The sequence below is a fragment of the Pezoporus flaviventris genome, unplaced genomic scaffold (assembly GCF_033815535.1).
Source record: "Pezoporus flaviventris isolate CSIRO_AGI_PZ_B2104156 unplaced genomic scaffold, CSIRO_AGI_Pfla_v1 ptg000006l, whole genome shotgun sequence".
Classification (NCBI taxonomy): domain Eukaryota; kingdom Metazoa; phylum Chordata; class Aves; order Psittaciformes; family Psittacidae; genus Pezoporus; species Pezoporus flaviventris.
Window position 1 is genome coordinate 2,592,619 of NW_026892554.1, and position 20,558 is coordinate 2,613,176.

General features: G+C 42.1%; 1 protein-coding gene across 3 annotated transcripts in view; it reads left to right on the plus strand.

The window, feature by feature from the left end:
• Positions 1-20,558, plus strand: part of MEGF11 (multiple EGF like domains 11) — a 265,958-nt gene that overhangs the window by 159,877 nt on the left and 85,523 nt on the right. For 2 of the 3 annotated variants that reach the window (XM_061446583.1, XM_061446582.1), the window contains 4 exons: positions 8,306-8,552; positions 10,165-10,285; positions 15,252-15,388; positions 20,152-20,364. In XM_061446583.1, the coding sequence (XP_061302567.1) occupies positions 8,306-8,552; positions 10,165-10,285; positions 15,252-15,388; positions 20,152-20,364 (718 nt within the window). Of the gene's footprint in view, positions 1-848; positions 908-8,305; positions 8,553-10,164; positions 10,286-15,251; positions 15,389-20,151; positions 20,365-20,558 lie in introns of those variants that run through there. The other variant, XM_061446584.1, reaches the window with a different exon arrangement.

Here is a 20,558-nt window from a genome sequence, read left to right on the forward strand (position 1 = left end):
GCTCATGATGGAATTCTGAAAATGCAACACTTTGATATCTGTCAGGAGTAGAAGTTGTTCCTCCCATTTTGCTGCTTCCAAAATATATGGAGTTCATTACAGGATTTGACGAGGCTGACATCCAAATACCCAACTTTTCTTTGAATTACAGTGATTTTGTTTTCACTTTCCCAAAATAGAAGTGTACAGCTATAGGTAACTGTTCTAAGCATCCTACAGAATACTGTAGGAATGTTCTTTAAACAAGGATTACTTTGGAAAGAAAATGTTTCCTCAGAGGATACTAAATAAAGTGAAGTGCTGTGATTGAATTAGGTACCACATGTTGGAAAGTCAATGACTAATGAGATCATCATTTGAGATTAAATCAGGGCCTGAATCAGCCACATGTTTCTTATCTGATTCAGACAATGAACTTCAGAGAGAATCAGTACAATCTTTCTTGAAGGATGAAAAGCTGTTCTGCTGTCTTTAAGAAAAAAGAAACACAAAACAAACACAAAATTAGATTCATTTCCTCCTGTGAACAATAATCTACCCATTTACAGAAAAATTGGCTGATGTTTCCTTCCCATCTTTTCCTTTCTGTCTGATGAAGACTGATCCATAAACTTGGAAAACGAGATTGATCGCAGGTTCTGCCAGCCTCAGGTTAACCTCAGGTTTTTGCCACTTGGTTGGGTCGTTTTACAACTTCATATTTACACGTGCAGAAGCCAAGCCTGAAATGGGTGTGAAAGAAGAAGATTTGCCAAAGGTTCCTTTAAATCATGGATTCATTGAAAATCCCCATCAGCCAGAGAGGATCCAGAGTCCTTAGGCTCAGAAAACCAAACCCCATGTTTAGGAACCTCAAGGCTGCAAAGCTACAAGCTCAGAAGGCAGAAAATGCCAGGGCATGTAAATGGTAGCCTGTGCTCACGTAATTAAAGAGAATATCATAATTCACTGCCTCAAGTGCTGAATTACTGCTGCTCTTCCAGCCTTTAATCTGACATTTTCTTCTTTTTGTGACACCAGCTTCATAAGTCAGATGCCTTATTTATATGTGTTAGTCCCTGGTTGGTTTGTTGTTCCTTGAAAAGAAAATAAAGCATATGAAAAATCCTTTCAAGGGTGTCATCAGGCTGATATACAGACCATCCATTGACATGGACTAGAACAAACCTCTGACATGAGGGTAATGGCCTAAGAGAAGAGGCTGTCACCATCTCTGTGGACCACTTACTACATGGAGATTAAACAGCCAGTGCCCCATGGCATCTACTAGGAACAATCGTAAGAGAAGTCCTGCTAAGCCTCTGAAACCTTTAATTGCTGATTGCTTTCAATAGAGACGAACTCTTTGAGGAATGGAGGTAATGAATTACCCAGAGGTGGTACTGAGTGTCTTCAAATTACGTTCTTTATGGTTCAATCAAGTACAGGTAGGTTTTCCCAGGGGGCACTTGGGCACACCCCTGGGTGTGGGACAGTGCTCAGCTGGATTTCAAGCTATTGCTCTGTACATGGAAGGTGTCCCAGCTTGTCAGTGAAAAAGATATAAAAATGTACTTTAACAAGCAAAAACTACTGCTCCAGGTTACTGATTTAAGCTGAAATTCCCTTACCTCTATTCCTCAAACCAACAGGGTGAGTGAGCCTGAAGCTAAAACTGGAGACAGTAAATTCTGCATAACAGAGAACCTGTCAGGGACCAGACAAAGCTTCTTTACAGAGGAAAATGAACAATCATAGAACCATCGAATAGTTTGGGTTGCAAGGGACCTTTAAAGGTCACTAGTCCAACCCCCCTGCAATGAGCAGGGACATGTCCATCCAGACTAGGCTGCTCAGAGGCCTGTCCAGCCTGACCTTGGATGTTTCCAATGCTGCCAACTAAATGCCTGTGACACAGTTCAGGTAATCTAAATTATATTTGGAGCAGGGTTATTTATTAAAATCCATTGGTAACTTGGTTGCCCCCAAGAAAGTATTTATTTACAGAAATCCAACCTATTCATTGCCTTGACAGTTATAGGACCTCTCTTGTTTTTAAGACCTGAGTAAGACATGCTGTCTCATGGTGAATTGTCAGTGTCTTGATACGGTTATGAAGAAGAAAATCAGCTCATTCTGAAATCACAGAATTAGAATGTTGGTCTCTAAGCATTTGTAAGAACATCTTTGAAGGGTATTTCTGACAATGTAGGTACTTTTGAGGACAGCATCGTTCATAAATATGGGTTAGAAGTTCCAAGGGTAAAGAGTCTTGTAAGATAAATGGGATTTTTTTTTTGGTTAGAATTGAGCAGATCAGGGAGTGATTTTTCAGTACCTTGGCCCATGCTTTCACAAGTGTATTGGTATTGCCTGCAGTGCCAGGACTTGAGGGACACGGCACTGCTCAGAGCCAAACACCAAGTGATGTGAACTGTTGTTGTAAGGGGATTCCCTCTTCAGGGACCTTGTTTCACACCCATTTTGGGCTTGGCTCCTGTTTCCAAAGGTGTTGAGCTGTGCCAGAATGAGTCATGTTTGTACAGTGAGAAGACATCAGCTCAACACAGGGATTGTAATTCTCGGACTAAGTGCAGGGAATAAAAAGCTAACTGATTGCTTCATTCTTTTATTCACTACATGCATGTGCTTTAGCTTTTGCTGTTTCTTTGCCTGCCTGCTTTGCATGAGCTGGGCCAACCATTTAAAAGCCAGTCGGATTCCGAAACTGAATTAGATCAAAAATAACCCCACACAGGGTTTGGGCTGCATTTCACCTCAATTGATATTCATACAATTATTCTACAGTACAGTTATATTAAGGGGGGAAAATAGTCCTGATTTCAAAATAAATTCAAAATAACCAGTGTTACACCATGTCCTCCCAGATTTAGTAAGTTCGCTCTTTTATCCCTTTGCATTTTTGAAGGCTAATATCTCTTTTAAACATTTCAAACCGAATCTGGAAGCATTCCAGAGTATTGGTCATTGACAAATTATTAGCAGATTTGCCAAAAGTTCCTTTAAATCATGGAGTCATTGACAATCCCCATCAGCCAAAGAGGATCCAGAGTTCTTCGGCTGTGAAAATCAACTGCGCAGTGTTTTTCAGCTGTGCCTTTTGTACATGAGTGTGCTGCTGACTTTGCATGCCCAGAACACAGCAATAAAAACAGACACAAACTGGCTTATGCTAACTAGAACAACATAATCATGGACCCTAAGACCACAGAGTCTGGTGCTGCTGTGACAGAAGATGCTATCTTTATATTTAGTGTGTCTGCACAGGGGTGGAAAAGCACTGGAAGAGTGCTTTTGACCCTGTCTTGTTGGGATAAGTTGCTTGATAAATGTCATCTCTTCCTTTGGAGAGCTTTTATTTACCTGCTAAATGTTCAGACTTGTGTGTTTGCCCTGTTGCTGGCCACCTTGTGCTGCTGCACTCAGTACTGGGCAGCTCTGTTGACCCAGAACACAGCACACTGACCATTCCTAGAGGGTAAAACAGCTCTTTGGGAGTGAAGCAGCACTTCCAGTGTGTCTTCCTTGAGCATTCCACAGGACAGAACTGGTAACGGGATGTCATGCATGACTAGTGTTGGATATGCAGAGCTGGCTGCAATTAGCCCTCACTGAGGCTTCCAAGTTAGGGGTAGGGATGCAGAGAGGAAGAAAAACTGTCCCGTTTTGAGCAAGCTTTCCATGAGGGATGACTCTTTCAGCCATCAGACTACTGTATGCAGACAACTGCAATTATGCTGAGGCACCCAGCATCGTCCTTTACAGTTATGTTCATTTTTATTGGTGGCAATTGATCTCCAGTCATATTTTTGAAGGAGAAAAAGTGAGGAAGTTAGCATGTTTGCCAGGGAATGTTCACACGTGACCTGAAATATGGCAGCTCCCTTTAATGTAACATCTCCCAGGGGAGCGCTGGCTATTTCAGACTCATCTCTCATGGTATTGACATCCATGCAGTCTGAAGGGAGCATTTGTACCTCCCTGACATCACCACTCTCAGGTTGCTTTTCTTATTGATGGTATAGTTAAAGTCTCTGTATCATTTTGACATTTTTAATGGCATATGCATTTACAGTGTAGCACTTGTGTAAGCTTTAATCAGCTTTCTGTTCACATGGTGTTGCTGTTATTATTTATCTCCATTATAGTAACACACAGGGACTATGAAAAAGAGCAGGACCAGACTGTGCTAGGCCTGGGTTGTATTTTAGAATGGCCTCTCTGCAGCCATAGAAGGGATTCCAATGATCCTGAAGTGCAGAAGTGCAGCAGTTTCCATGGCTCTGAGGCTGCTTTGCCCTGTGTCTCAGAAACAGGAATCACTATAACACACCAGCTAGGATTTACCACTCTGATGTGCATAGAAAAAGTATGTCTTGGTTGCTGAAGTCTTTGTTTTCTCCTGTTTGTTAGTTTTCTAACAGGAACTACCAGACCCTCGTCCCACAGCTAGTTACACACTTGAGTAGTCTCACACACGAGGGGTCCTGTTGAGCTCAGTGAAATTACTTGTTTGAGAAGTACTTGGATTTAGCTTATCATCAACTCTGTATCTGCCTACCTCTATAAAGGTTCAGAGGCTACCACAGTGCAGACGTATGAGTTATCTCAATATAAATAGCTCATAATGTCGCAATGAAATCACATAGGTAAAGAATTTACTTGCAGCTCCACAGACTGTCACTGCAACATGGGGCTTAAAGGAAAGCAGGAAAAGAAAGCGAACAGGAACTGGTAAACTTTGAGCAACAAAGATCTTATTTTCCTGTGAGATTGCTGCAGTGTAAAATCAGGTGAGGATGATATTTCAGTATCACAGATTTTACACTAACACGTTGCCAATGAATTATACTCAATACCCCTTGCAATTAAACGGCAGTGGATGAATTAATACTGCATGAAATGAATAGGGTTTGAACTGATAGCTGAAAGCAGAAAACCTTTACCATCTGAGGGAAAGACTTAAATCTAGAAGAGACCAACTTGTCAGTGTGTATATAGGATCCTGTCCCCAGAGGCACAATGGGATGCTCACCTTGGTTACACACACACTATATTCACCTTTGTTAGATACACACACCATATTCACCTTGGTTAGACACACACCATGATTCTAGTTTCAAACCATTTAGAGAACTGTAGTCAAAACCTGCTACTAGTTTTAGGAACATAAAAAGAAGCCTAACAAGTGCAAAGGCCGCATCGGGCATTGTAAATGAGACCTGGTACAAGCCCCATCTTTTTGTAATTCTGTATTTTCAGTTTCTTCCATGAGCATTCAGATGTACTTTAATCCTCATTTTTATGTCCTCTCTTTAGTAAATCCCCATGAAATTCACATTCTGAGTAGCTATCTGGTATGTGAAGCTCTTTTATTTCATAGACAGTTAAAACATTCTGGCTAGCTACTTTGGTCTAAACATACTGAATGTTGCAATGTGTGTTCACTGATGTCTTGTACTTAGAAGCCTGTGGAAGAATCTGTCTAACTGCCAGCTGGTTTTCTGGTCACAGCAGGCTTCTTTTATTATCCAGATGCAGTTTTTTATGATCTTAAAACCAATTAGAGGAATTTCTCTTCTTTCCTTCAGCATTTTGCTCTTCCCTTTGGCTAGATTGTGGAGTGAAATTTGGTACAGGGAGAAAACAAGCATGTGACCAAATATGTATATATAGTAAATAAGTGTTCAAATGAGACTGACTTACATAAAAGGAGCTATGTTTAGGGCAGACACTGTAAATGGGAAATAAGATGCTTGAGCTGATGATGGGAAATGGTTTTCCCTTCCTATAAAAGGGTTTCTCGCTCCTTCACATTCTTGCAAAGTGAAGAACACAAACAGAGCAGACAAATCTGATGGGTGGAGCGCTCACCTGAGGCATAGAAAATCAGGGATATAATTCACATGTTCTAGTGAGTGTTATTTATTCCTATTAAGCAAATTAATTGCATCTGGAATTATATTAGCCCACAGTCTGGCAGTCAGGTCTCGAAGCGAGGTGTGATGAGGTAGGAACCAAGTCCCTGAAGCGGGCAGGGTTAAGTTTGATTCCCACATTCCACTTCCCGATGCAAAGGGCTGTGGTTCAGATGTGTACCCTTTGTGGAGGTGCAGAACTGCATCCCTTGGTGTTCAAGTTCTGCAGAAAACAAATCAGTGTTTCTGGAACAGAAATTGCTGGGGAACTCCATCAGCTCCAGCAGATTTGCTCCCTGCCCCAGAAGGCTTACAGAGCCTTAGCAAGTGTCTATATGAAATAAAGATGGATCATCTCTTTCCACAGATTCTCAGTAATAATTTAAGACTTATAAAGAGTGAGATTTTGTTTGTTCGGCTCCCAGTGGTGTCAGTGCAGAACTATCATCACTGTTTACAGCTGTGGGAAAGAGGAGGCAAAGCAATAAAACATCTTGCGTGAGGCAGGACCAGGATTAGGCACAGGGGTACACTGCGTGTTCTGCTTTCTGCAGGACATGAAACCATCTCTGCGTCCTGTAAGACCCTGCAGATCCTTTTGGAGACCCTGTAACTGTCTTCTTACGGGTTTATTTTGGCCTTTAACACTTGCTCAAGAAACAGAAGTTTGTAAACTGGCAATCAGCAGTGCAAATTGAATGAAGGCTCTCTCCCTTTGCTGTTGAACATCCTCTCAGGGACCAGTAGCAACCTGCTTCTCATGAAGAAGGACAAAAATACTGCCAAAATTAACTGATACGGTCACTCTGTGTGGGTTTATAGCCATGGACTGTAGAAGGAGAGAGCTATGAAATTTCTAGGGCAAGAGCACCAGCATTAAGTCGGTTTTACATTTACCTTGCTAAGTTTGGAAGCAGAGATCCAGGCCTTCGAAGCAGCCAGTGTCACCTGGGGATTAGCGCTCTTGTTGGCAAATAAAGAGAGTTTGTGAAGACACTCGCGCCCTGCACGGCGGTGGATTTTATGTTAGCAGAAGAATTGTTGGTATAATCAAAACCAGCTGTACCTGGAAAATGATCTGTAGTTGGGTCTTCAGCAGGAATTTTGCCAGCAGCTCTGTTCTGATGAGAATGATGATTTTCTTCACCCTTGACATAGCTGTATTGAAAGGCTACTGAGCGGTGGGTAGGTGACCATTTTGGCAAATCGTAGAATCCTAGAATGGTTTGTGTTGGAAGGCTCCTTAAAGCATCCAGTCCCAGCCCCCTGCCACAGGCAGGGACACCTTCCACTAGAGCAGCTTGCTCCAAGCCCCTGCATCCAACCTGGCCTTGAACACTGCCAGGGATGGGGCAGCCACAGCTTCTCTGGGCACCCTGTGCCAGCGCCTCAGCACCCTCACAGAGATGAACTTCTTCCTAAAATCCCATCTCAATCTCCCTTCTGTCAGTTTGAAGTCATGTAAGTTTACTGAGAAAAGCTTAACCTCTGGGTGCTTGCTTTGAGCTGTTTGTTCAGTATGTGTACATCTTAAAGGGGGTTTTTGCAGGTGCCACTTGCTGTTTTTATAGCAAGCCAGGATCAGACTGCTTCTATATTGCTGACTTCCCTCTCTTATGCTGCCTGTGGTCCACACACAAGGAGGAGGGATCAGGCAGGATTGTCATGTGGAGGGTACCCACTGTGCTTTGGTTGTTTCCGTTGGGAACCTCTACCCCATGTCACTGACTGTAGGGTTTGGGGTCCTTCTGTATCACTAGTACATGTTGTTTTATGTACATGCTACTGCTGTATGTACTAGTGTAATGCTAGTATAGTGCTAACTGTATCAGCACAGAAATTACGTGACATCTACACTCCACACCTTCACCCTAAGCCTGGTCAGCCTCAGGAAATCCCGTCTCCAGTGTTATTTTCTTCCTTACCATCTCCTTACTCCAAGAAAAAACCCCTAAACCCCCAAAAACATCACCAAAGAAATCCTTCTTTTGATTACCGTATTTATTATCTTATGGGAACGAGTGCAAAGAAACAGTATTTGATGACATTATTCAATCTACAAGATTTGAGTGGCCATACTGCCTGCCATTAATTACGCTGCAGTCAGGATGTGATACTCTGCATCTGATTCCACTATAAATTCATTCCTTTCAGCTATCTAAGAGCACTAAGAAACAGGATATTAAAAGATTTAGTTCCTGATCCAATAAGGGTGTTAAACAAAGTCCTCAAATTTAGATGTAATACAAGTGCAGGGGGGTAACTGGAGAAAGCTCCTGGTGTGAACAGAGCCTCTGCCTGCTTCCCAAGCTGAGCACAGGGGGCTGGGATGAGGTGCTTGTGATGCACTTTCCTAATCACCCTGTAAATGACTGTGTGTTTTCCAGGTTGTGACAGCGACCACTGGGGACCCCACTGCAGCAACCGTTGCCAGTGTCAGAATGAGGCCCTGTGCAACCCCATCACCGGGGCCTGTGTGTGTGCAGACGGGTACCGAGGCTGGCGCTGTGAGGAGCTCTGCGACCCTGGCACCTATGGCAAAGGCTGCCAGCTGGAGTGCCAGTGCCACAACGGAGCCACCTGCGACCACAGGACCGGAGAATGTCACTGTGCTCCCGGGTACACCGGGGTATTGTAAGTTCAGTGATGGGTGGATTTTACTCTGCATCATTAAACCCTGCTTTAACCACTTTTAACACAACGGCAAAATTCACACAGTCTGTGTATTGTACACTTCCTTTCCTAGAAATCGGGTAACAGAATTTGAGACTAAATCAGGCTCTTTTTTTGCTGCTTATTATACCCATCTGCATTATAAAATAAAATGTAGTGCTAAAGTGGATTTAAAAATCCATTATATCTTCCAGCTTGTACAACAGTTGTACCTGCTCGTAATTCAGTATGTGAATACAATCCAAATTACAGTTATGTTTTTATAAGCAATTGGACATTCTAGTCATTAGCAGTCCAATGCAGTACCAAATGGGACTTACCATCCCCAGTTTATTTGACTTTCAATCTAACTGAGGAAGCGCTGCTGCTAACTATATCAGCTTACTATCTAGGGGGTAAATTTTAAGCATAGTGAGCAGGGATTTAGCGGTGTGACTCCTATTAACTTTAACAAGAATCATGTAGCTGAGTCCCCATCCACCACACTGAAGGTTTACCAGTAGGACTCACAAAATCCGCATATTAATTTTAGGACAGCAAGCAATAGTTCCTCGTTTCACATTGCTCACAGGGTAACATCACTTCTCATTAGAGAGCTTTCAGTAGTTTCAGAAGTAATTATGCTTTTCAAAATTATTTAAGGGGAAAAGAGAATTCAGTTTAGAATTTGGTTGGAGATCTGTTACAGGTGACTTCATACTTCTGCAGTCTAATATTATTTGTTGACCTGCATAAAGGGGAAGGTAAAAGATAAAGATAATATTAACCATCATAAATAAGTGATAGACCTCTTGAATATTTTATTTAGTACCTGATTTCCTCATAGGGTTGTGACCTCAGCCCTGGAAGCTCTCACTGCTAAAGTCTCTGCTGACTATTACAGTGGTCCCATTGGCATTAGTATGCCAGTTCTCAGCAGTAAGTACTTGCAGGGCCAATCCCTGACATGTATGAACATCTTCATCAGAGGGTAGTCAGTTAGGGGAAGAACCTGCTGCACTTCCAGAATCTGGGGTTACAGGAAGAAGTAATACTGGAAAGCACCAATGTGCAAATGTAGGAGACACTAGTTTTTGCAGGGATTAACCTTACATTGGCCTCCCATGAATACTGAGAGAGACCAAATGAGCTTAAATAGCCTTTAAATGATGCTGAGTTCTTGCCAGTCCATTTTAAACTGCAAATGTTAACATTTAGGAGTGACTAAATGTATTTAGTAGTGACTTATATGTATTTAGTAGTGACTTAAATGTATTTAGTAGTGACTAAATGATTAACATTACATAGTCACTACTAAATATTAACACAGTAGTGACTATGTAATGTTTATGTGCATAAATGTTACACACATGTGTCAGCCTTACAGTGCCCTTAATCCATGGCACATAAATAAATCCCACTGAAATAGAAGAAATCTTGGGTAGTTTGTAATGCCAGCTGAGGCTTGCTGAGGTTTCATAATGTACATAAGGACTCCCATGATGACTTGTGTTGGGGACGTTCCTCATTTACTGTGTTCTCTGAGTTCTTTTCAGTGATCTCTTTCTTCTTTGCTCCTTCTCCCTCCACAAAGCTGTGAAGAACGCTGTCCCCCAGGCAGCCACGGAGCTCAGTGTGAGTTGCGCTGCCCATGCCAGAATGGAGGAGTCTGCCACCACATCACTGGAGAGTGCTCCTGTCCTCCTGGATGGACGGTGTGTACTTTGTTCATACTCATTTAGAGGTAGGAATAGGAAGTTAGTTGTTCAGTGTCTCAGGAGAAGCCTTCTCTATGTGCTTGTGATGTGTATTTCTTACAAGGCTCTAACAGTTCTGGAGTTGGGACCACCTTTGTTACACGTGCACAGCACTGACATAGACAGGCCACCACTCTAAGTAGCTATTACCACGGTATTAAACAAACAGTAAGCCCTTGGCATGTGGTTGGAACTAGGTGAGCCAGCCCAAACCATTATGTGATTCTATGATGATTCTACTTATTACATTTCTACGTAGGAGAATGTGTCTCTGAATTACAGTTCCTTGGATATTCCCTGCGGCCTTAGACACTGTCGAAGGCACTGTCCCATTTCCCCTTCAGGAAAGAGGGAAAAGCAAAGGGGAATTCAGTGGCTTGGGCAGTTGTGAAAGCAGCACTATGCACAGCACCAGAGACTGCTTCAGTGTCCTGTCCTTACTCAGGCATAATTCCCATTGATTGCAATAGATTTGCTTGCATCAGGCATTGTACTGGAGAGAGCAAATTGCCCTAACCTTTAATCCCTTGTGTCAAGAAAGCAAGGCCAAACATTTTAAAAGTCCTCAACTTTATCAATAATGTAATAATTAACTCTCTTGGGGGTTGCCAAGTCTCACAGGCCCACACACACCATTTAGCTGTACTAAATTTCCTGGCATTTTTCCTGTATCTAACAATTAGTCTCTTGGCAATCTTGCTGGATTTTAATGCATACAAATGCTGTGACTTTGTATTTTAATATGTGGAAGACCCTGAAGATCATCATACAGCCGTGGCTTCTGATGTGGCCTTGCATCTGTAGAAACATTTAAGACCAGAGAGAGATGTTCATATTCTTTTAGTAGATTAGTAGAGCAAATGCTGCCTCCATTTGATGACAAAGCTGCTTTCAGCTTAAAAGTACCAACCATAAGATTCTGGTGGCTGTCAGGCAGCAACATGCGAGAGGAAGATTGCTGCCCATAATTTCTGATGAAAGCTGTGCATGGAAAATCTCTTCCTAACTGGAGAGTTGGAGTCTCTAACTTGGCCAGTCATGGCAAAGATGGTGGTGATGCTATTCCATTTCAAGTGTCAAAGTAGGCATAGCTTCTAAGTAAGAGGGTTGTACCTTACCCTCCACTGGCATTCAGCAGAGACAAAGCAAAGATTCTTTCCGAAAGAGTACTGGAGCTAAAGCACAAAGGAAGCAATTCAGATTATTTCTGAGGGCTGATCAGTCCATTCTGGCACTACTGCTACAAGTGATCAATAAAGGGATTAACATAAAAATATGTTTTATGAGGGTGAGCGCCTCACCTGAGGGTGCTCAAGGCCAGGTTGGACACAGGGGCTTGGAGCAAGCTGCTCTAGTGGAAGGTGTCCCTGCCCGTGGCAGGGGATTGAAACTGGATGAGTTTTAAGGTCCCTTCAACCCCAAACCAGTCTGGGATTCAATGATTCTGATGCCAGTATTTCTCAGGATCTGAGTTGGTTTGCTGTACTCTTCCTTATCCATATTTTATCAGGAGTTTTCTCTATTTTTGCAAAGTTAAAAGTCACTAAAGAGGTGAGAAGTCAGAAGAGAGCAGGAAGTTTTTAGGGGTCCTTTAGGATGCAGCATAGACCCTGAAGAAGAGCTGCAGCACTGGGGCTGCACAGCACCTATGGTCGTGTATTCCTGCACATTTCTGCCCTGTTCCTTATAGCCTGGAGTTTCTTCTCTGCATTTTTAGTGGCCCAGAGAGACATTCCTGAAAAGTGTGTTGTTGGCTGCTCTGTCCCCAGAGAAACCCCAGAGTTAACAATTGATGTTTGAAACAAGCATAACTTAAAACTGAAGAGAGAGATCAAGTATTCCGGGGAAAGAAACTGAAATTATAAGTAAAAGCACTCAGCTTGTAAATGTTGAGATTTTAACTATAAAGGGTCCCTCCGGGGTTTTAATGAAAAGCTGGTAATCCAGTACACACAGAGAAAGAAAATACTTTCTTCATGCTATATTTTTAACTCTTGGTGGTGGGAATGGGTTGGGAAGTGAGACATGAGTGGGCTGTAAATGAGCAAGCGAGATGGGTTTGCTAGACAGAATTCATTTTATTTCACACCGTGGATAGTCTTGCTTTGACATCAGGAATTTTACTTGCTGATTTTGAGGCTTGAGACTGCACGGATGTGTTGAATATACCATCACGTTGGAAGGAAAGAATTCTCCCTGGATTTATACTTGGATTTTATTGCTGCTGGGTGAGCTGCAACTTTTATCCTTTCCTAGGATAGGTTTATTAACAGCAGTTCAGCTCCCTCAGGGGCTTGGCTGCCTGTGGGACTTGCAAGGGGAGGCAGTAAGTTGAATAGGAGAAGTTCTGGGTTCTCGGGTTCTTCCTTGGGTCTGTCATCTTCAAAGCCTGGTTCTTTTATGACTTGTAATACTTCTTTCCTCCTGCTTCCTCCCACCCAGTGCAGCCTCTCCCAGAAGCACAACAAGTTATAGGAGCTGTGTCCTGTGAGGATTTTACTGTCCCATGTTTTTTCCACCAAGAGGATTTTGACTCCCAGCAGATGTTGTTGAACCAGTCAACAAAATGTGCCTTCCAGCCCACTACAGTGTTGGGCTTTTTCCACTTCTGTGTCTTTGTGGCTGTGGGAGTTGGCGGGTGGTTGCTTTAGGGCCTCATTAACAATTTACAGGTTTAATTCTATACATCTTTCTCATTTGCAGTATTAAATTCTCCAAGCACTCTCAGGAACTAGGGAGAAAAGTTAAATTTAGCATTTACGATGCTTCTCAGAAGCACTTTTGAAGGAGTCTCTGCCTGCTCAGGAAAGCTACAATCTTCCCTTACATGACACAACATTAGTCACTGGCAACACACCCTGTCTGGGTCCCAGATCCCATCCTCAAGGCTCTGCATCATGGTGCCATGTTAATACAACGCATTCTGCCAATCACTTCTTCCTCATTGCTCTGGGCTTTAGGAAGCAACTGTAATTTGTATTTTTTGTCTATTCTTCCTTTCATTGTGGATTTTAAACATGGGATTGAGAGAAAATGGAGCAGAAAAAAATCTTTTCTCTGCTACAAAATGGTAATAATACAGGAAATCATGTCAAAAGCAGAAGCTGATGAGATCAGGGCTTTAAAAAAGGTGCTGATGGGGTGAACTTTACTGATTAGATGTATAAGCAGCAGGAAACGTTGGTCTGACATTTGATTCTCCAGAGAGGGATGGTTTGGATTCCTTTAGTACATATTAATGCAAAAAGTATGCCTAAAGATGCTCACAGCTCTGGGGGGATGCATCACAGAGTATTGCTTTCTCATCATTTTTTGATAGAAATCCTGTTGCTTTTGCGACGTGCAGAGAGAAAGTATTTATTACCAAGATAAATGGACACTTCCATTTCCAGATCTATAGTGCTGTGTATCACTCAAGTCCAGAGACACCAGGTTTTTAACACTGTAATCTGAAAGTTCTTGATCTGAGGCCAACCTGTCCATTTAACAGCCAAGGAGCCACCTCTCACTGGCTGGGAAAGGCTTGAAGTATGTTTTGTGATTACATTGAAGAGCAGCCTCTCCACTTTGGGCTTGTTGATATTGCTAAACTTCCCAAACTGCTTTAGCAAGAACCCCAAGGAGTGAAAGCAGCTGTTATGTTCCTGGCTTATGTTCTGTATAAGTTGTGTCTAATACGTGTCTTGTTCACAACACAGAGCCCCTGGGGCTTGGTTGGGGAAATAAGACTTCTGAGAGATTAAAACAAAGCAATAACAGGGACAGAACCCCACTGTTTCTCTCAGATGCTGGGCACTGTGCATGGCACTGGCAGCAGCACCACTTGCTGCAGTTGCCAAACGTTTCCCGTTATAGGACCCCATCTTCAGATCACAGCACTGCCAGACTTGTTTTGGCTGAAGCTCCTCAGCTGGGTGCCAGTCTCAGATTTTGTGTTTGTTCATATGAAAAAACATTCATACAACTTCTAACAAAGTCTTGGGAAATCCCTGTAAGGCCTTGATACTTGGTAGGGATATTATGGGATACCTGGGGGAAAACCACCTGAGTTTGGCAGATAAATTCTCCAAAGGCACAGCCTATGGTAAGCATTCTCTGCCCTAGGGCTGAACAGCTGGAATAGGTCTTGCCCAGCAACTGCTTTTCCTTATGAGCAGTGCCAGGGAGCACAAGCAAAAGTGACAGTCTCTTTTCTTGACTTTCAGTGATGGTTAAGCAGGGAGGGGAAGGAGGAAACAGCTTAGAGATGGGGATTTGGCCAGCAAAAAGTGGAATCGAAGCAGGTCAGGGACTGAGATGTGGCTCCAAAGTTGGGGATTAGGGGCTGGGAGGATGTTGGATGATGCATCCAGGCAGTGTTGGGGGATTAGGCAGATATTCCAGTACAAAATCACTTTTTCTGGCCAAGGCTGCTGCACTGCTGATGTAGACAATCAAATTGCTTTTATGTCATCACTGGTGGCTTTCTGCAGCTATCCCAGTCTCCGGTTGCTGTGCTGTCCTCTCCATGTCTTAGACAAAGCCCTGGCAGGTACCATTTTGTGTTGCTTGAAGAGATAAGGCTGGATAAGAGTAAAGGGATGAAGTAGGCAGGATCTGAAAAGCAGTAGGGGACTTCTCCAGCAGTTGTATTTGGTCTTCATGTTTGGTGGAAGCAGGGCTGTCTGAACAGGGGAGATCATTGTAGGCTATCACAACTAGCAGAACTTCATCCTCCTGGTGCAGCTATTCCAACAGTCCCTCTCTTCCTAAGTATTCCCTTAGGTTTTGAGATTGTCTTTAGCCCATCTTAAACAGAAAGAATATTGCCACTACACTTAGATCTAGTTTTAGCGAGAAAGGCGATAAAAACCCAAGCTGCATATAGACATTTACTGCATTATGAATGTTGACTGAACTATTGCTCTTTCTCCAACCTTACCAGGGGCTGGTGTGTGCACAGCCATGTCCTCCTGGAACATTTGGAATTAACTGCAGCCAGGACTGCCCATGCCACAACGGAGGACACTGTGATCCCGTGACAGGAAAATGCATCTGCACAGCTGGCTATATAGGAGACAGGTAAAAATCAGCCCCAAAAGCCTTTAGTTTTAACCATGGATTGGCAATATTTACACCCCTTCTAGAACAATCTCACTCTCTGAAAAATGGTGCTATGTTTCCATTGTTCCAGTTAGGTTCATCCTTCTGAAGCAGTTCGAGTAGTATAAATGTGGTAATGTTACTACTTTTTATTGGCACTTCTCTTCACTTACAGGTTTTTTTTTTAATATAACTTAAAATCTAATGGATTACATTTAATTTAGATATTTACAGTGATAAATTTAATAGGGAGCATTGCATGTTTACAAGATATGTAAATGAACTGTATTTATATAAATTAATATCCTTGAGAGTGAGCAAGGCAGCAGTTTAATGCTTCCTTCAGCCCCTTCTGTGCTGTTGCAGCACTGATCCATCTCAGGCACCAACAAAAGGTGATAAATCCTCAGAATTTATAAACCAGAGCCTTCACCCATAAATCTATCAGAGGAGGTGATAATATTGTTCTACAAAGGTGTCGTGGATTCAGCAAAATGACTACACAGCAAAGTCAAGATGGGATTGCAGCACATGTTGGCTTAGCCCTGCTCATTGGAATTTCTCGTTTCTTGCTTCATTGTATAATCATCAGGTCTTTATAACACACAAAGAGACTGACCTTCAGGGTTCAGAAGGCTGTGCTCTTCCCCATTAAACGTGGAAGTTCCTCGATCCCATTTATAGACAGTGGTAGTTGGAGGTGGCTCTTGAGGTGACATCAGGATTTGCATGTGGTTGACTATGGTGGAAATATGAATTATTTCAAATTAATTTAGTGGAGAAGACATCAGGGTGTCTCTCTTCTCCCATCTTCCACCTGGAGACAGTGATTTCAGCCACTGGGTACCATTTAATTATTGTTGCTAACAAAAGCTCTCTCTCTCTCTCTCTCCTTTTGGAGACAATTGCACTAAAAGAAGCAACGGTGCAGCCTGGACACTTACACTGGTGACCGCATGTAAATCCCCAGTTGTCCCCGTGTCAATCCCAAGTTTTGGCCATGCTCAGGAAGCTGACACAGGCCCTCTCTCTCTAAGTCTCCTCATTTGATTATTGCAGACCTAGATTGATTTCTGGCTGTAGGTGAATCAAAACTGTGAGAGCTGTCAGGAGCTCCCAGCAGCAGCCCAGTGCTGAGCCAGCTTCTTTGCTCAACTGCCAATATAACTCATGTTGGGAATGAGGAAAGGAGGTGGCAAGTAGAAAGCTCACCTACCCCTTCCTGGAGCAGGGAAGTAAAATGTAGGCACTGAAAGGAGAGGCTGAAGAGCAGAAATGCAGGAGGGTGGAGGGATGAATGAGAACAGAAGAAAGTTCAGTGAACTGTCAGTTTGGAAAGCTTTTCTAGCAGCAGGGAGAAGCTGCAATAGCCTAGAAATTCCCACCTTTCAAATGGGTTCTCAGAAGGTTAAAACATATTTATATATCAGTCTTTAATCAGCCTTCAAGTAGGGAAGTGAAACCTTAGGCTCGTTATGTTCAGTTGGAGTCTGGCCTCTCACTTGGGCTGGGACAGCATGCTGCCTGTGATGGTTTGCTCTCCACAGGCACACAAACCCTTACCTTGCTGTTAACTACAGCTTGCTGAGGGCACATTGCCCTTTGATTTCAGTGAGGACAGCAGTGGGCACAAGGTCTTTAAAAGCCTAAATTGCTTTCCCTAGTTAGGTGTTCATACAGCATGGACAATGAGACAGAGTAGTCAGCACTGTTGTAGCTTAAAGTCTATTTTACGCTCTGGATCTCATGCAAGTGTTGCAGTGTTACAGTGTAATTGCAAGGATAGCAGGAGAATGCTGCTGCACAACAAGGTAGTGTTCTCTATTAAATTATACAAGGCACTGAAAAAATTTTCTTCAGAACAACAGGTATTCTGAATAACCACAATAAAAATGTAAATACACTTTAGCTACTAAGTCAGTAAGTCCTAAATAATGCCGCAGGGCATCGTCTCATGAAGAACATACATTTAGATAAATATCTGTGGGGATAAAATGGTCATAAAGGTCCATGTAAGTGTAATTGCCACCTTTGTTGCCTACCTGTTTTCCAGGAAGGAGCTCTGCACTGAGTATCTAGGAAATCAGCAAGCACTATTAATAACTCCAGGAAGCTTTGTGCTCTGCTGCAATGACTGCCTGTGTCACATAAATGTATGTTTTGCAAACTGGAAAGGAATAATAGCAGAAGCACAGTTAGAAGCTAAGGATGGGGTGTCTGAGAGTTGAGCAGCTGATGGGAAATACGAACATACTGTCTGAACTTTGTTTTCTGTATTGCTGTTGAAACTAAAGCTCGCAGAACAAACACCACGTTTAGTCTATGAGCAGACTAATTCTCTTGTTGTTGTGTTTGCACCTGCATCTTTTCTCTACAGGATGGCAATCTGCAGGTTAGTGTGTTTTGGATGGCTTTTAGTATTTGTGTGTGCTACCTAAGTGTAGCATGGTTTCAAAATAAACAAACAGAAAAGCCTAAAATACTTTTTACAGCATTATTCTGTGAAGAAAACATATCTGAAAAGAATGTAGGTGTGTGGGGTAAGTTCATCTGTTAAACAGGCTGTCTTATGCTTAATATTTTCCGAAATTGCTTTCATTAATTCTACAGGTGACAGCCATATTATCCTATCCCAACCCAAATAATTATAGTACATATTAAAGTTCAGTGGATATTATAATACAAATGTCCCCAGATAGGCAGAAAGCAATGTAAATTAAACAAGAAACATAACTAGGGCTTAGCAGCTCATTTTGTAATTTAATTGAACAATGTATCTGGTTGTTAATGGTGCTGTGGACACATTAGATTGATATGTTGCAAAGGAAAGATGTTTAAGTAGAAAGCTAATTCCTGCTGTGATTATTCTTATGTTCCAGAGGAGTCATTATTAGTATTCTTTGTATAAAATTCATTAGCGGTAGCTGCTTGATCTCCAAATAAGTAAGTTGGTTAAATTGTTAGTAGAAAAAGGCTAATTATATAAATAGATTAGGTCGTCAATATTTCATTTCCAGATGCTTTTCTCCCTGCTAGGTAATGCTTCATCTTCTATAAATATAGAATGATACAGTGCACTATTGACTGAGTATTCATCTCGCTGAGTACAGTGTTCTCCTGCTAACTAGTAGAGCTGTATACAGCAGCAGAGGCGTAAGGCATCTTAATATGATCTTCATTGCATTTCATTTGCTGAGTGTTTCAGTCCTAATGTTACCCACTCTTTGTAGGTTACTTCCTTTGCAGCTGAACTTCCCTGAGAGCAGCAGGGAGAGCAGCCAGTGCCACTGGTGATTCCCTGGGCTCTTTCCTTTCCTGTTTGTCACAGGCTTCTCTCTCTTTGGCTCCAATCTGAACTCCTGAACTTGGATTGTATAACTAGTAGCTGTGTGGATGCTTGCTGCAGTTAAATCACTAGCTAGGCCTTTTGTTTTGTTCATTTATTTTTAGCAAACTGTGATCATCTAAAGCTGCAAAAGTAATGCTCTTCTTATACACTGACTGTGTTCACTGCAGTTTTGCCTGGCTTGCACCACACATTAATCTTTTATTACTGATCATAATATTAACTCTCACCTGCCAGCTGTGAAATGACCTGCAGAAAGACATTTAACAATTGCCTCTATCCACTGAGTTTACAGTATACATTTTAATCAATGCTCAGGATTAAATTAATGCTGATAGGCAATTTCCAATATCTGGCATCCACGCGATAAGGGAATTGGACTTTTCTGGGCTTCTTTTTCTGTTTGAAAAGGTCTGTCTGTATTTCACGGTGGATCACGTAAACTGTAGGACTGACTCGTTGCAGAATCTGGAAACCACTGAATTGTGTCAAGCACAGAATCAGCTGCTTTCTGTAGGACCTTAGTTGAGCTTGTCAAAGTAGGAAATATTAGGAACACTGAAACTGGTTGTGTAGGACAACGAAAGAGACTTTTTGGCAGATTTCATCATGTATCCAGTAGGGACATATTTTAAACAGTGCGTGGAAGGTGCAATTTAAAGCAATCTGTGTATAGTGTTTGCAGGTTCAAATATTAAAAATGTGGGCAATTTTGGAGAGCATACTACACTAAGGAGCGTGAAAGTGATTTGTCTTGGGATTTTATACTACTGAGCATCCCCGGAGTAGGAGATGAAAAGCAAATTTGAGCTTTAGTTACTCAGAACACAGACAAAAAAGACAAAGGAGTCTATTTTCTCCTAGTTGGTATAAATCTGGTGCAGTGACAGCATGGAGGGAAAGTAAAACTACACATTGCTGGAGAGCACTTTACTCAGTATTACTTAATAGAGCACGTTCCCTTTCAATCCTCATTAGCACTAAGAGGACCATATGCTTTTAAAGAAGGTGCATGATCCTTCTGTAATAAAGAGAAAGCAAAGAGATGAGGGGGTTTTTATAAAGTGTCTTATTCCCTATCAGTTTCTTATGGCTGATGAATGGGATTGTCAAGGTCCAGGAAACAAGAATGCACTTTGTTAACTAAGGTAATATTAACTAATGCAAATTTTGCAGGATATAATTAGAAAGAGATTAATGCACTTTCAGTTAACAGCACTTTGTGTGCCCAAGATATCGCACCACTCCACTGATACCATCATCCACAGTATATTACTCAAATAAATGAGCAATAATTTTGTACTTCATTCATCAACAACAACGTCCCTGTGTAAAAGTCAGAAGCAGACTAAGCTACAGCATTTGATTGGATCCTGTCTCATATACTTCATTGCAGGTGTCAAGAAGAGTGTCCTATTGGGACATACGGCTTTCAGTGCACACAACGATGTGACTGCCAAAATGGTGCAAAGTGTTACCATGTAAATGGAGCATGCATATGTGATCCTGGATTTAAAGGGATTTATTGCCAAGAAAGAATGTGTCCAGAAGGGTTTTATGGCCTGAAATGCAACAAGAAATGTCCATGCAATATTACCAACACTCTCAGGTACGTACATTGAATCATAGAGTAGTGCAGGGACTGGTCAAATAAAAGCATTGGGAAAATATTTAATTAACTGCACCCACTCCCTTTTCTGCTCTAGTTTTAATTAAGAACACAGACAATTCATCTGGCTTGCAACCTTTGATTTAAATGACCTGAGGTTTGGAACCATGAGCCTCAGTCCAGCCAGCTACTAA